Genomic DNA, 15,325 nt, shown 5'->3' on the forward strand with positions numbered 1-15,325 from the left:
GAGGGATCGCATCAGGGCCAATCTGACCCACGGCCTGGGGTAGTGCAGGTGCCGGGGCCTCTCACCCTGCCACCATCATGAGACTGTGGGCAGCACGGTAGCACAGTGGTGAGCACTGTGGCTTCACAGCTCCAGGGTCCCAGGTTCGATTCCCGGCTTGGGTCACTGTCTGTGCGGAGTCTGCACGTTCTCCCCGTGTCTGCGTGGGTATCCTCCGGGTGCTCCGGTTTCCTCCCACAAGTCCCGAAAGACGTGCTGTTGGGTGAATTGGACATTCTGAATTCTCCCTCTGTGACCCGAACAGGTGCCGGAATGTGGCGACTAGGGGATTGTCACAGTAACTTCATCGCAGTGTTAATGTAAGCCTGCTGGTGACAATAATAAAGATGATTATTATTAATAATAAAGATTATTATTATTATCTTACGTTCCAGGTTGGCGGCTCGGTGAGAGAGATAACGACTTACTCAGCCACATTTTTACACAAACTTAGTGTGGAACAAGGCGGAAAGGAGGGAGATTGCCTCATCATCCACAGAGGATATTACCATCAGGTAGAAGGTTTCCCGAACTGCTTCGTCACGGACGCCACAATCAACTTCTTTATGGCCAGAACGGAAAAGGTGCAACAAGTTGGATTCGATCCTCACATAACAAGACAGGGGCACTTAGGTGAGTGCATGCCATTTCCGGGGGCAATGGAGGACCTATAAACCGGGAGATAGGTGAACAGATAGAAAATTAGCGATTTAAAAAGAAAATGTTGCAGAAAAATGGGGCAGCACGGTAGCATTGTGGATAGCACAATTGCTTCACAGCTCCAGGGTCCCAGGTTCGATTCCGGCTTGGGTCACTGTCTGTGCGGAGTCTGCACGTCCTCCCCGTGTCTGCGTGGGTTTCCTCCGGGTGCTCCGGTTTCCTCCCACAGTCCAAAGACGTGCAGGTTAGGTGGATTGACCATGATAAATTGCCCTTAGTGTCCAAAGATGTGCAGGTTAGGTGGATTGGCCATGATAAATTGCCCTTAGTGTCCAAAATTGCCCTTGGTGTTGGGTGGGGTTACTGGGTTATGGGGATAGGGTGGCGGTGTTGTCCTGGGGTAGGGTGCTCTTTCCAAGAGCCGATGCAGACTCGATGGGCCGAATGGCCTCCTTCTGCACTGTAAATTCTATGAAAAACACCACAGGTTAGTCTGGCCAGGTTTTTGGGCCTGTACCCATTTTATGAGCACAGAGAGACACAAGGCTATTCTGAAAACAGGCTCCAGGCCTCCCCTGCTTCCTTCGACAATCTCTGTATCTCCGCCCAGCGGGTCGGATGAACATTTTGAGTGCGAGCCCCGTCATCGGAACAGCAGCTGACAAGATAAGCGGTTGGCAGATGTGTAAGTAAGGCCAGGAACAAATAGAAAGAAAAAGAGGGAAAGAAAGGGATACAGCGAGGGAGTAAATGGGTTGAGTGAGCAATGAATGGAGCGCGACAGTGGTGGGGGAAAAAACCCTACAGAAAAGGTGAAATGGAGGAGGGAGAGAAAGAGTAAAACAGGTTACCAGTTGTGAGATTAAAGCTGAAAATGTGGGCAAAGCACAGGCGGCAATTTAGCACGGCCAATCCACCTAACCTGCACATCTTTGCACACTAAGGGACAATTTAACATGGCCAATCCACCTAACCTGCACATCTTTGGACACTAAGGGGCAATTTAACATGGCCAATCCACCTAACCTGTACATCTTTGCACACTAAGGGACAATTTAACATGGCCAATCCACCTAACCTGCACATCTTTGGACACTAAGGGGCAATTTAACACGGCCAATCCACCTAACCTGTACATCTTTGGACACTAAGGGACAATTTAGCATGGCCAATCCACCTAACCTGTACATCTTTGGACACTAAGGGACAATTTATCATGGCCAATCCACCTAACCTGCACATCTTTGGACACTAAGGGACAATTTAACATGGCCAATCCACCTAACCTGCACATCTTTGGACACTAAGGGACAATTTATCATGGCCAATCCACCTAACCTGTACATCTTTGGACACTAAGGGACAATTTATCATGGCCAATCCACCTAACCTGCACATCTTTGGACACTAAGGGACAATTTATCATGGCCAATCCAACTAACCTGCACATCTTTGGACACTAAGGGACAATTTAACATGGCCAATCCACCTAACCTGCACATCTTTGGACACTAAGGGACAATTTATCGTGGCCAGTCCACCTAACCTGCACATCTTTGGACACTAAGGGACAATTTATCGTGGCCAGTCCACCTAACCTGCACATCTTTGGACACTATGGGACAATTATATCATGGCCAATCCACCTAACCTGCACATCTTTGGACACTAAGGGACAATTTAACATGGCCAATCCACCTAACCTGCACATCTTTAGACACTAAGGGACAATTTAGCATGGCCAATCCACCTAACCTGAACATCTTTGGACACTAAGGGACAATTTATCATGGGCAATCCACCTAACCTGCACATCTTTGGACACTAAGGGGCAATTTAACATGGCCAGTCCACCTAACCTGCACATCTTTGGACACTAAGGGATAATTTAACATGACCAATCCACCTAACCTGCACATCTTTGAACACTAAGGGCCAATTTAGCATGGCCAATCCACCTAACCTGCACATCTTTGGACACTGAGGGACAATTTAACATGGTCAATCCACCTAACCTGTACATCTTTGGACACTAAGGGACAATTTATCAGGCCAATACACCTAACCTGCACATCTTTGGACACTAAGGGACAATTTAACATGGCCAATCCACCTAACCTGCACATCTTTGGACACTAAGGGGCAATTTAACACGGCCAATCCACCTAACCTGTACATCTTTGGACACTAAGGGACAATTTAGCATGGCCAATCCACCTAACCTGTACATCTTTGGACACTAAGGGACAATTTATCATGGCCAATCCACCTAACCTGCACATCTTTGGACACTAAGGGACAATTTAACATGGCCAATCCACCTAACCTGCACATCTTTGGACACTAAGGGACAATTTATCATGGCCAATCCACCTAACCTGTACATCTTTGGACACTAAGGGACAATTTATCATGGCCAATCCACCTAACCTGCACATCTTTGGACACTAAGGGACAATTTATCATGGCCAATCCAACTAACCTGCACATCTTTGGACACTAAGGGACAATTTAACATGGCCAATCCACCTAACCTGCACATCTTTGGACACTAAGGGACAATTTATCGTGGCCAGTCCACCTAACCTGCACATCTTTGGACACTAAGGGACAATTTATCGTGGCCAGTCCACCTAACCTGCACATCTTTGGACACTATGGGACAATTTATCATGGCCAATCCACCTAACCTGCACATCTTTGGACACTAAGGGACAATTTAACATGGCCAATCCACCTAACCTGCACATCTTTAGACACTAAGGGACAATTTAGCATGGCCAATCCACCTAACCTGAACATCTTTGGACACTAAGGGACAATTTATCATGGGCAATCCACCTAACCTGCACATCTTTGGACACTAAGGGGCAATTTAACATGGCCAGTCCACCTAACCTGCACATCTTTGGACACTAAGGGATAATTTAACATGACCAATCCACCTAACCTGCACATCTTTGAACACTAAGGGCCAATTTAGCATGGCCAATCCACCTAACCTGCACATCTTTGGACACTGAGTGACAATTTAACATGGTCAATCCACCTAACCTGCACATCTTTGGAAACTAAGGGACAATTTATCAGGCCAATACACCTAACCTGCACATCTTTGGACACTAAGGGACAATTTAGCATGGCCAATCCACCTAACATGCACATCTTTGGACACTAAGGGACAATTTAACACGGCCAATCCACCTAACCTGTACATATTTGGACACTAAGGGACAATTTAGCATGGCCAATCCACCTAACCTGCACATCTTTGGACACTAAGGGACAATTTATCAAGGCCAATCCACCTAACCTGCACATCTTTGGACACTAAGGGACATTTTATCATGGTCAATCCACCTAACCTGCACATCTTTGGACACTAAGGGACATTTTATCATGGTCAATCCACCTAACCTGTACATCTTTGGACACTAAGGGACAATTTAACATGGCCAATCCACCTAACCTGCACATCTTTGGACACTGAGGGACAATTTAACATGGTCAATCCACCTAACCTGTACATCTTTGGACACTAAGGGACAATTTATCAGGCCAATCCACCTAACCTGCACATCTTTGGACACTAAGGGACAATTTAGCATGGCCAATCCACCTAACATGCACATCTTTGGACACTAACGGACAATTTAACACGGCCAATCCACCTAACCTGTACATATTTGGACACTAAGGGACAATTTAGCATGGCCAATCCACCTAACCTGCACATCTTTGGACACTAAGGGACAATTTATCAAGGCCAATCCACCTAACCTGCACATCTTTGGACACTAAGGGACATTTTATCATGGTCAATCCACCTAACCTGTACATCTTTGGACACTAAGGGACAATTTAACATGGCCAATCCACCTAACCTGCACATCTTTGGACACTAAGGGACAATTTATCATGGCCAATCTTCCTAACCTGCAAATCTTTGGACACTAAGGGACAATTTATCATGGCCAATCCACCTAACCTGCACATCTTTGGACACGAAGGGACAATTTAACATGGCCAATCCACCCAACCTGCAAACCTTTGGACACTAAGGGACAATTTATCATTGCCAATCCACCTAACCTGCACATCTTTGGACACTAAGGACAATTTATCATGGCCAATCCACCTAACCTGCACATCTTTGGACACTAAGGGACAATTTATCATGGCCAATCCATCTAACCTGCACATCTTTGGACACTGAGGGACAATTTAACATGGCCAATCCACCTAACCTGCACATCTTTGGACACGAAGGGACAATTTAACATGGCCAATCCACCTAACCTGCACATCTTTGGACACTAAGGGACAATTTATCATGGCCAATCCACCTAACCTGTACATCTTTGGACACTAAGGGACAATTTAACATGGCCAATCCACCTAACCTGCAAATCTTTGGACACTAAGGGACAATTTAACACGGCCAATCCACCTAACCTGCACATCTTTGGACACTAAGGGACAATTTAACATGGCCAATCCACCTAACCTGCACATCTTTGGACACTAAAGGGCAATTTAACATGGCCAATCCACCTAACCTGCACATCTTTGGACACTAAGGGACAATTTAACACGGCCAATCCACCTAACCTGCACATCTTTGGACACTAAGGGACAATTTAACACGGCCAGTCCACCTAACCTGCACATCTTTGGACTGTGGGAGGAAACCGGAGCACCCGGAGGAAACCCACGCACACACGGGGAGAACGTGCAGACTCTGCACAGCCAGTGGCCCCTGTAATGATATGTATTTTGCTATACCAGTGAAGGGTTAATGATTACTGCACTGTAAATTCTATGTAATATCTATTACATCTCAGTGTAATACAAACACGAGAGGGCACCACCAGTTCCCAGTATAAATATCAGACCTCAGGGAATCTTGGGTAGTTAAGTGTTACCAGAGGAGACCTTCCTGTTGCGGCTATGCAGAGCTAAGTCGCACGTTCAGCAGCTGCCGCTTGGAACGGACTTTTGGGCTCTTTTCAGGGCCCCCAGCGGAATGTTTTCGACATTTCCCGGTGTGGGAAGAAGACTGCAACATTCCCCCGACAGTGTATGGCTTGGACCAGGAGCGGGCCGTCTAAGAAATCGGTGGTGAACCCAAAGAAAGTGCGAGGGAAGAAGAGCAAGATGGCGGCGGGCGGAGACCAGGCAGCGTGGAGGCAGTGGGCGCAGGAGCAGCAGGAGGTTATCCAGCCCTGCTCCAGGGAGCTCAAAGCGGACCTGCTGGAGCCGATGAAATCTTCTATTGATAAGCTGCTGGAGACACAGACGGCCCAGGGGGTGGCGATCCGCGAGGTCCAACAAAAGATCTCCGATAACGAGGACGAGATCTCGGGCCTGGCGGTAAAGGTGGAGGCGCATGAGGCGCTCCACAAGAAATGGCAGGAGCAGTTCGAGGAGATGGACAATCGGTCGAGGCGGAAGAATCTGCGGATTCTGGGCCTCCCGGAGGGGCTGGAGGGGCCGGACGTGGGGGCCTATGTGGTCACCATGTTGAACTCGATGATGGGAGCGGGGTCCTTCCAAGGGCCCCTGGAGCTGGAAGGGGCCCATAGAGTGCTGGCGAGGAGGCCCAAGGCTAGCGAGCCTCCGCGGGCGGTGCTGGTGCGGTTTCATCGGTTCGTCGATCGGGAGTGTGTGCTCAGGTGGGCCAAGAAGGAGAGGAGCAGCAGGTGGGAGAACGCAGAGGTTCGAATATATCAGGACTGGAGAGCGGAGGTGGCGAAGAGGAGGGCCGGGTACAATCGAGCGAAGGCGGTGCTGCACAGGAAGGGGGTGAAGTTTGGCATGTTGCAGCCGACGCGACTGTGGGTTACCTACAAGGACCGGCACCATTATTTTGAGTCCCGGAGGAGGCGTGGGCCTTTGTTCAGGCCGAGAAGCTGGACACAAACTGAGGGTCGGGATGGGGAGTTGGGCGTGGGGATGTAAGACCCACACTGCAGGGGATCCTTGTCCCGCTTCAGGATCAAGGAGATCAGTGCCCGGGACATCGTCGGGGGCACTGGATCGCTCCAGGTCTAGGACGGGTAGGAAGCTGGCGGCGGCTAAGGTGCTGAGGGGGTTTATGGACCAAATGGGAGGGGTGGACCCTTGGAGATTTGCAAGGCTGGGGCCTTGGGAATTTTCATTCTTCTCGCATGTCCATAAGGCCTATTCCCGGATCGACGTTTTTTGTTATGAGCAGGGCGCTGATAGCGAGAGTAGAAGATACCGAGTACTCAGCGATAGCCATTTCGTATCACGCCCCGCATTGGGTAGACCTAGAGCTGGGGGAGGAGAGGGATCAACGCCCGCTGTGGCACCTGGAGGTGGGGCTGTTGCCGGACGAGGTGGTGAGTGAGCGGGTCCGAGGAAGCATAGAGAGATACCTGGAGACCAACGATAACGGGGAGGTCCGAGTGGGGATGGTCTGGGAGGCGCTGAAGGCGGTGGTTAGGGGAGAGCTGATCTCCATTAGGGCCCACAAGGAGAGGAGAGAGCAGAGGGAGAGGGAGAGGCTGGTGGGGGAAATGGGGAGGGTAGACAGGAGGTATGCGGAGGTGCCGGAGGAGGGACTGTTGAGGGAGAGGCGTAGCCTCCAGGCCGAATTCGACCTGTTGACCACCAGGAAGGCGGAGGTGCAGTGGAGGAAGGCCCAGGGGGTGGTTTATGAATATGGGGAAAAGGCAAGTCGGATGCTGGCGCATCAGCTTCGGAAGCGGGATGCAGCTAGGGAGATCGGGGGAGTTAAGGACAGGGGAGGGAGTGTGGTGCGGAGTGGAGCTGGCATCAATGGGGTCTTCAGGGACGTTTATGAGGAATTGTATCGGTCCAAGCCCCCACTGGAGGAGGGAGGGATGGGCCGCTTTCTGGACCTCATGAGTTCAGGGAGCTAGGCAGAAAGTTAAAAGACAGGACCTCTAGGGTTGTAATGGAGGTTCCTGAGGTTGGAAGAGGGGCTGGTGGTGGGATTGGGAGCCCCGATTGGGCTGGAGGAGCTGGCCAAAGGGATAGGGAGCATGCAGGCGGGGAAGGCACCGGGGCCGGACGGTTTCCCGGTCGAATTCTACAAAACATATGTGGACCTGTTGGGCCCATTGCTGGTTAGGACCTTCAATGAGGCAAGGGAGGGGGGGGCTTTGCCCCCGACGATGTCCCGGGCACTGATCTCCTTGATCCTGAAGCGGGACAAGGATCCCCTGCAGTGTGGGTCTTACAGGCCAATTTCATTGTTAAACGTGGATGCCAGTCGATTTCAGCGGGAGCGGTGCGCAAGTGATTTCTGGGAGGTAAGTTTATCCTTTAAAAACACTTACCTTCACAGGAACAGGCCAGTCGATTTCAGCGGGAGCGGTGCGCAAGTGATTTCTGGGAGGTAAGTTTATCCTTTTAAAAAAAACACTTATTTTCTGTTTTATTTTTTTCGAACCGCGGACTTCAGGGAAGACCCCCCCCCCCCCCCGTCCCAACCCCCAACCAATAAATTCTGGTGGAGAGGAAACCCGAGACACTACACGTGTAGTGTCTCCCACCCGCCCTCCTCCTCTAACCTAATAATAAGACCCATTGGTGTGAGGTAAGTGCCATATTATATTATTATTATATTATATTATTAGCATTGTGCAGGTCAAGGTTCGGAGGAGGAGGAGCAGTCTCTGTCAGGGAGAGAACCTGAGAACATCTAAGACACTCAGAGGGTAAGAAGGTAAGTAAGTGATTTTTACTCATTTTTACTTTTATACCTTTTTCAAATTGTGTGTGTCGGGGGGAAACTGAAGTGACATCACAGAAAAGCTGTGGCCTGAGTGGCTGGTTGGGAATTTACACTAAATTTAAAAAATTAAGCATTAGGAACTAATTAAACATAATTACTTAATTATAATTTAGAGGGATATCTAAGCCAGAGATCGGAGAGTACTATATTTAGCTTTCGCATTTATATTAGAAATCTAGTGCTAGGAAACAGATAGTTAACAGTAACTTTGAAATTTAAAAAAATATATATATTTTTTTAAAAAATGTTAATTTTAATTTTAATTAATTGACGCAATGTCAGTTAGAGGGGTGCAGTGCTCTGACTGTGAGATGTGGCAGGTCCGGGAGGCTTCCAGCGTCCCGGATGGCTTCATCTGCAGAAGGTGCACCCAACTGGAGCTCCTCACAGACCGCATGGTTCGGTTGGAGCAGCAATTGGATGCACTTAGGAGCATGCAGGTGGCGGAAAGCGTCATAGATCGCAGTTATATAAATGTGGTCACACCCAGGGTGCAGGCAGAGAAATGGGTGACCACCAGAAAGGGCAGGCAGTCAGTGCAGGAATCCCCTGTGGTTGTCCCCCTCTCGAACAGGTTTGGATACTGTCAGAGGGGATAGCCTATCAGGGGAAAACAGCAGCAGCCAGAGCAGTGGCACCACAGCTGGCTCTGATGTACAGAAGGGAGGGTCAAAGCGCAGAAGAGCAATAGTAATAGGGGACTCTATAGTCAGGGGCACAGATAGGCGCTTCTGTGGACGTGAAAGAGACTCCAGGATGGTATGTTGCCTCCCTGGTGCCAGGGTCCAGGATGTCTCCGAACGGGTAGAGGGCATCCTGAAGGGGGAAGGCAAACAGGCAGAGGTCGTTGTACATATTGGTACTAACGACATAGGCAGGAAGGGGCATGAGGTCCTGCAGCAGGAGTTCAGGGAGCTAGGCAGAAAGTTAAAAGACAGGACCTCTAGGGTTGTAATCTCGGGATTACTCCCTGTGCCACGTGCCAGTGAGGCTAGAAATAGGAAGATAGAGCAGCTAAACACGTGGCTAAACAGCTGGTGTAGGAGGGAGGGTTTCCGTTATCTGGACCACTGGGAGCTCTTCCGGGGCAGGTGTGACCTATATAAGAAGGGCGGGTTGCATCTAAACCGGAGAGGCATAAATATCCTGGCCGCGAGGTTTGCTAGTGTCACACGGGAGGGTTTAAACTAGTATGGCAGGGGGGTGGGCACGGGAGCAATAGGTCAGAAGGTGAGAGCATTGAGGGAGAACGAGGGAATAGGGACAGTGGGGCTCTGAGGCAGAGCAGACGGGGAGAAGTTGCTGAACACAGCGGGTCTGGTGGCCTGAAGTGCATATGTTTTAATGCAAGGAGCATTACGGGTAAGGCAGATGAACTTAGAGCTTGGATTAGTACTTGGAACTATGATGTTGTTGCCATTACAGAGACCTGGTTGAGGGAAGGGCAGGATTGGCAGCTAAACGTTCCAGGATTTAGATGTTTCAGGCGGGATAGAGGGGGATGTAAAAGGGGAGGCGGAGTTGCGCTACTGGTTCGGGAGAATATCACAGCTGTACTGCGGGAGGACACCTCAGAGGGCAGTGAGGCTATATGGGTAGAGATCAGGAATAAGAAGGGTGCAGTCACAATGTTGGGGGTTTGCTACAGGCCTCCCAACAGCCAGCGGGAGATAGAGGAGCAGATAGGTAGACAGATTTTGTAAAAGAGTAAAAACAACAGGGTTGTGGTGATGGGAGACTTCAACTTCCCCAATATTGACTGGGACTCACTTAGTGCCAGGGGCTTAGACGGGGCGGAGTTTGTAAGGAGCATCCAGGAGGGCTTCTTAAAACATTATGTGGACAGTCCAACTAGGGAAGGGACGGTACTGGACCTGGTATTGGGGAATGAGCCCGGCCAGGTGGTAGATGTTTCAGTAGGGGAGCATTTCGGTAACAGTGACCACAATTCAGTAAGTTTTAAAGTACTGGTGGACAAGGATAAGAGTGGTCCTAGGATGAATGTGCTAAATTGGGGGAAGGCTAATTATAACAATATTAGGCGGGAACTGAAGAACATAGATTGGGGGCGGATGTTTGAGGGCAAATCAACATCTGACATGTGGGAGGCTTTCAAGTGTCAGTTGAAAGGAATTCAGGACATGTTCCTGTGAGGAAGAAGGATAAATACGGCAATTTTCGGGAACCTTGGATAACCTTGGGCAGCACGGTAGCCTAGTGGATAGCAGAATTGCTTCACAGCTCCAGGGTCCCAGGTTCGATTCTGGCTTGGGTCACTGTGCGGAGTCTGCACATCCTCCCCGTGTGTGCGTGGGTTTCCTTCGGGTGCTCCGGTTTCCTCCCACAGTCCAAAGATGTGCGGGTTAGGTGGATTGGTCATGATAAATTGCCCTTAGTGTCCAAAATTGCCCTTAGTGTTGGGTGGGGTTACTGGGTTATGGGGATAGGGTGGCGGTGTTGACCTTGGGTGGGGTGCTCTTTCCAAGAGCCGGTGCAGACTCGATGGGCCGAATGGCCTCCTTCTGCACTGTAAATTCTATGATAACGAGAGATATTGTAGGCCTCGTCAAAAAGAAAAAAGAGGCATTTGTCAGTGCTAAAAGGCTGGGAACAGACGAAGCCTGTGTGGAATATAAGGAAAGTAGGAAGGAACTTAAGCAAGGAGTCAGGAGGGCTAGAAGGTGTCACGAAAAGTCATTGGCAAATAGGGTTAAGGAAAATCCCAAGGCTTTTTACACATACATAAAAAGCAAGAGGGTAGCCAGGGAAAGGGTTGGCCCACTGAAGGATAGGCAAGGGAATCTATGTGTGGAGCCAGAGGAAATGGGCGAGGTACTAAATGAATACTTTGCATCAGTACTCACCAAAGAGAAGAAATTGGTAGATGTTGAGTCTGGAGAAGGGGGTGTAGATAGCCTGGGTCACATTGAGATCCAAAAAGACTAGGTGTTGGGTGTCTTAAAAAATATTAAGGTAGATAAGTCCCCAGGGCCTGATGGGATCTCCCCCAGAATACTGAAGGAGGCTGGAGAGGAAATTGCTGAGGCCTTGACAGAAATCTTTGGATCCTCACTGTCTTCAGGGGATGTCCCGGAGGACTGGAGAATAGCCAATGTTGTTCCTCTGTTTAAGAAGGGTAGCAAGGATAATCCAGGGAACTACAGGCCGGTGAGCCTTACTTCAGTGGTAGGGAAATTACTGGAGAGAATTCTTCGAGACAGGATCTACTCCCATTTGGAAGCAAATGGACGTATTAGTGAGAGGCAGCATGGTTTTGTGAAGGGGAGGTTGTGTCTCACTAACTTGATAGAGTTTTTCGAGGAGGTCACTAAGATGTTTGATGCAGGTAGGGCAGTGGATGTTGTCTATATGGACTTCAGTAAGGCCTTTGACAAGGTCCCTCATGGTAGACTAGTACAAAAGGTGAAGTCACACGGGATCAGGGGTGAGCTGGCAAGGTGGATACAGAACTGGCTAGGTCATAGAAGGCAGAGAGTAGCAATGGAAGGATGCTTTTCTAATTGGAGGGCTGTGACCAGTGGTGTTCCACAGCGATCAGTGCTGGGACCTTTGCTCTTTGTAGTATATATAAATGATTTGGAGGAAAATGTAACTGGTCTGATTAGAAAGTTTGCAGACGACACAAAGGTTGGTGGAATTGCGGATAGCGATGAGGACTGTCAGAGGATACAGCAGGATTTAGATTGTTTGGAGACTTGGGCGGAGAGATGGCAGATGGAGTTTAATCCGGACAAATGTGAGGTAATGCATTTTGGAAGGTCTAATGCAGGTAGGGAATATACAGTGAATGGTAGAACCCTCAAGAGTATTGAAAGTCAAAGAGATCTAGGAGTCCAGGTCCACAGGTCATTGAAAGGGGCAACACAGGTGGAGAAGGTAGTCAAGAAGGCATACGGCATGCTTGCCTTCATTGGCCGGGGCATTGAGTATAAGAATTGGCAAGTCATGTTGCAGCTGTATAGAACCTTAGTTAGGCCACACTTGGAGTATAGTGTTCAATTCTGGTCGCCACACTACCAGAAGGATGTGGAGGCTTTAGAGAGGGTGCAGAAGAGATTTACCAGAATGTTGCCTGGTATGGAGGGCATTAGCTATGAGGAGCGGTTGAATAAATTTGGTTTGTTCTCACTGGAACGAAGGCGGTTGAGGGGAGACCTGATAGAGGTCTACAAAATTATGAGGGGCACAGACAGAGTGGATAGTCAGAGGCTTTTCCCCGGGGTAGAGGGGTCAATTACTAGGGGGCATAGGTTTAAGGTGCGAGGGGCAAGGTTTAGAGTAGATGTACGAGAAGTTTTTTACACAGAGGGTAGTGGGTGTCTGGAACTCGCTGTCGGAGGAGGTGGTGGAAGCAGGGACGATAGTGACATTTAAGGGGCATCTTGACAAATACATGAATAGGATGGGAATAGAGGGATACGGACCCCGGAAGTGTAGAAGATTGTAGTTTAGTCGAGCAGCATGGTCGGCACGGGCTTGGAGGGCCGAAGGGCCTGTTCCTGTGCTGTACTTTTCTTTGTTCTTTGTTGTTCTTTCAAGGTGCTGGCGAAGGACTTAGCCACGAGAATTGAGGACTGGGTGCCGCAGGTGATCCACGAAGACCAGACGGGGTTCGTGAAGGGGAGGCAGTTGAACGCGAATGTGCGGAGGCTCCTGAACGTTATTATGATGCCGGCGAGGGAGGGGGAGGCGGAGATAGTTGTGGCGATGGACGCTGAGAAGGCCTTCGATAGGGCAGAGCGGGGGTACCTGTGGGAGGTGCTGAAGAGGTTCGGGTTTGGGGAGGGGTTCGTCAGGTGGGTTAGGCTGTTGTACGAGGTCCCGATGGCGAGTGTGGCCACAAATAGGAGGAGGTCTGAGTACTTTCAGTTACATCGAGGGACGAGGCAGGGGTGTTCCCTGTCCCCCCTGCTATTCACGCTGGTGATTGAACCCCTGGCTATGGCATTGAGGGAGTCGAGGAACTGGAAGGGGCTGGTGTGGGGTGGGGTGGAGCATAGGGTGTCGCTCTATGCGGACGACTTGCTGCTGTATGTGGCGGACCCGGAGGGGGGAATGCCTGAGGTAATGTGGATCCTCAGGGAGTTCGGGGATTTCTCAGGGTACAAGCTCAACCTGGGGAAGAGCGAGTTGTTCCTGGTTCACCCAGGGGGCCGGGAGAGGGGAATTGGCGAGCTCCCACTAAAAAGGGCACAGAGGAGCTTCAGGTATTTGGGGGTCCAGGTGGCCAGGAGCTGGGGGGCCCTGCATAGACTTAATTTCACGAGGCTGGTGGAGCAAATGGAGGAGTTTAAGAGGTGGGACGTGTTGCTGCTGACCCTGGCGGGTAGGGTGCAGTCAGTCAAGATGACGGTGCTCCCAAGGTTTTTGTTCCTGTTCCAGTGCCTCCCCATTCTTATCCCGAAGGCCTTCTTTAGGCAGGTCAACAGGAGCATAACGGGGTTTGTGTGGGCGCGAGGGACTCCGAGGGTGAGAAGGGTGTTCCTGGAGCGGAGTAGAGATGGTGGGGGGGGGGGGGGGCTGGCGCTGCCCAACCTCTGTGGGTACTACTGGGCCGCCAATGCGGCGCTGGTGCGCAAGTGGGTGATGGAGGGGGAGGGGGCTGCATGGAAGAGGCGGGAGACGGCGTCTTGTGTGGGTACGAATCTGGGGGCGCTGGCAACGGCATCGCTGCCGCTCCCTCCAAGGAGGTATACCACGAGCCCGGTGGTGGCGGTTACCCTCAAAATCTGGGGGCAGTGGAGGCGGCACAGAGGTGAAGTTGGGGCCTCGGAGTGGACCCCAATACGGGGGAACCACCGGTTTGTCCCAGGGAGAATAGATGGAGGGTTTTCGGGGTGACACAGGGCAGGGATAAGAAGGTTGGGGGACCTGTTTGTGGATAGGAAGTTCGCGAGCCTGGGTGAGCTGGAGGAGAAGTACGGGCTCCCCCCGGGGAACACCTACAGATATTTACAGGTAAGGGCGTTTGCCAGGCGGCAAGTGGTGGAATTCCCGCGGCTGCTGCCACACGCGGCACAGGACAGGACAGGGTGCTCTCGGGGTGTGGGTTGGAGAGGGGAAGATCTCGGAAACTTACCAGGTGATGCAGGAGGAGGAGGAGGCCTCGGTGGTGGAGGTGAAAGGTAAGTGGGAGGAGGAGTTGGGAGAGGAGATCGAAGAGGGGACGTGGGCAGATGCCCTAGGGAGAGTGAACTCTTCCTCTTTGTGCGTGAGGCTCAGCCTCATACAGTTTAAGGTGCTGCACAGTGCACACATGACCGGGACAAGGATGAGCCGGTTTTTTGGGGGTGAGGACAGGTGTGTTAGGTGCTCAGGGAGCCCAGCAAACCACACCCATATGTTCTGGGCATGCCCAGCGCTGGAGGAATTTTGGAAGGGCGTAGCGAGGACAGTGTCGAGGGTGGTAGGATCCAGGGTCAGACCGGGCTGGGGGCTCGCAATATTTGGGGTGGCAGAGGAGCCGGGAGTGCAGGAGGCGAAAGAGGCCGGAATTCTGGCCTTTGCGTCCCTGGTAGCCCGGCGAAGGATTCTTCTTCAGTGGAGGGATGCGAGGCCCCCAAGCGTGGAATCCTGGATCAACGATATGGCGAGGTTCATTAAATTGGAGAGGGTGAAATTTGCCTTAAGGGGATCGGTATAAGGGTTCTTCAGGCGGTGGCAACCGTTCTTAGACTTCCTGGCAGAACGGTAGACAATGGTCGGCAGCAGCAGCAGCTCGGGGGGGGGGGGGGGGGGTTCTATTTTATTTTTGTTTGTTTACCCTGGGGGATCTGAGGGGGTGTATATATTTGCTATGGTTGCTTTGTGTTAATTCAG

General features: G+C 50.7%; 2 protein-coding genes across 3 annotated transcripts in view; one reads left to right on the forward strand and one right to left on the reverse strand.

The window, feature by feature from the left end:
- The window catches only part of LOC140405353 (beta-1,4 N-acetylgalactosaminyltransferase 1-like), a 192,161-nt gene that overhangs the window by 168,094 nt on the left and 8,742 nt on the right, over nt 1-15,325 (forward strand). For both annotated transcript variants that reach the window (XM_072493659.1, XM_072493660.1), the window contains one exon: nt 435-672. In XM_072493659.1, coding sequence (XP_072349760.1) covers nt 435-672 — 238 coding nt within the window. The remainder of the gene's footprint in view (nt 1-434; nt 673-15,325) is intronic.
- The window catches only part of LOC140405354 (solute carrier family 26 member 10-like), a 221,125-nt gene that overhangs the window by 56,162 nt on the left and 149,638 nt on the right, over nt 1-15,325 (reverse strand).

The sequence above is a fragment of the Scyliorhinus torazame genome, chromosome X, assembly GCF_047496885.1.
Source record: "Scyliorhinus torazame isolate Kashiwa2021f chromosome X, sScyTor2.1, whole genome shotgun sequence".
Classification (NCBI taxonomy): domain Eukaryota; kingdom Metazoa; phylum Chordata; class Chondrichthyes; order Carcharhiniformes; family Scyliorhinidae; genus Scyliorhinus; species Scyliorhinus torazame.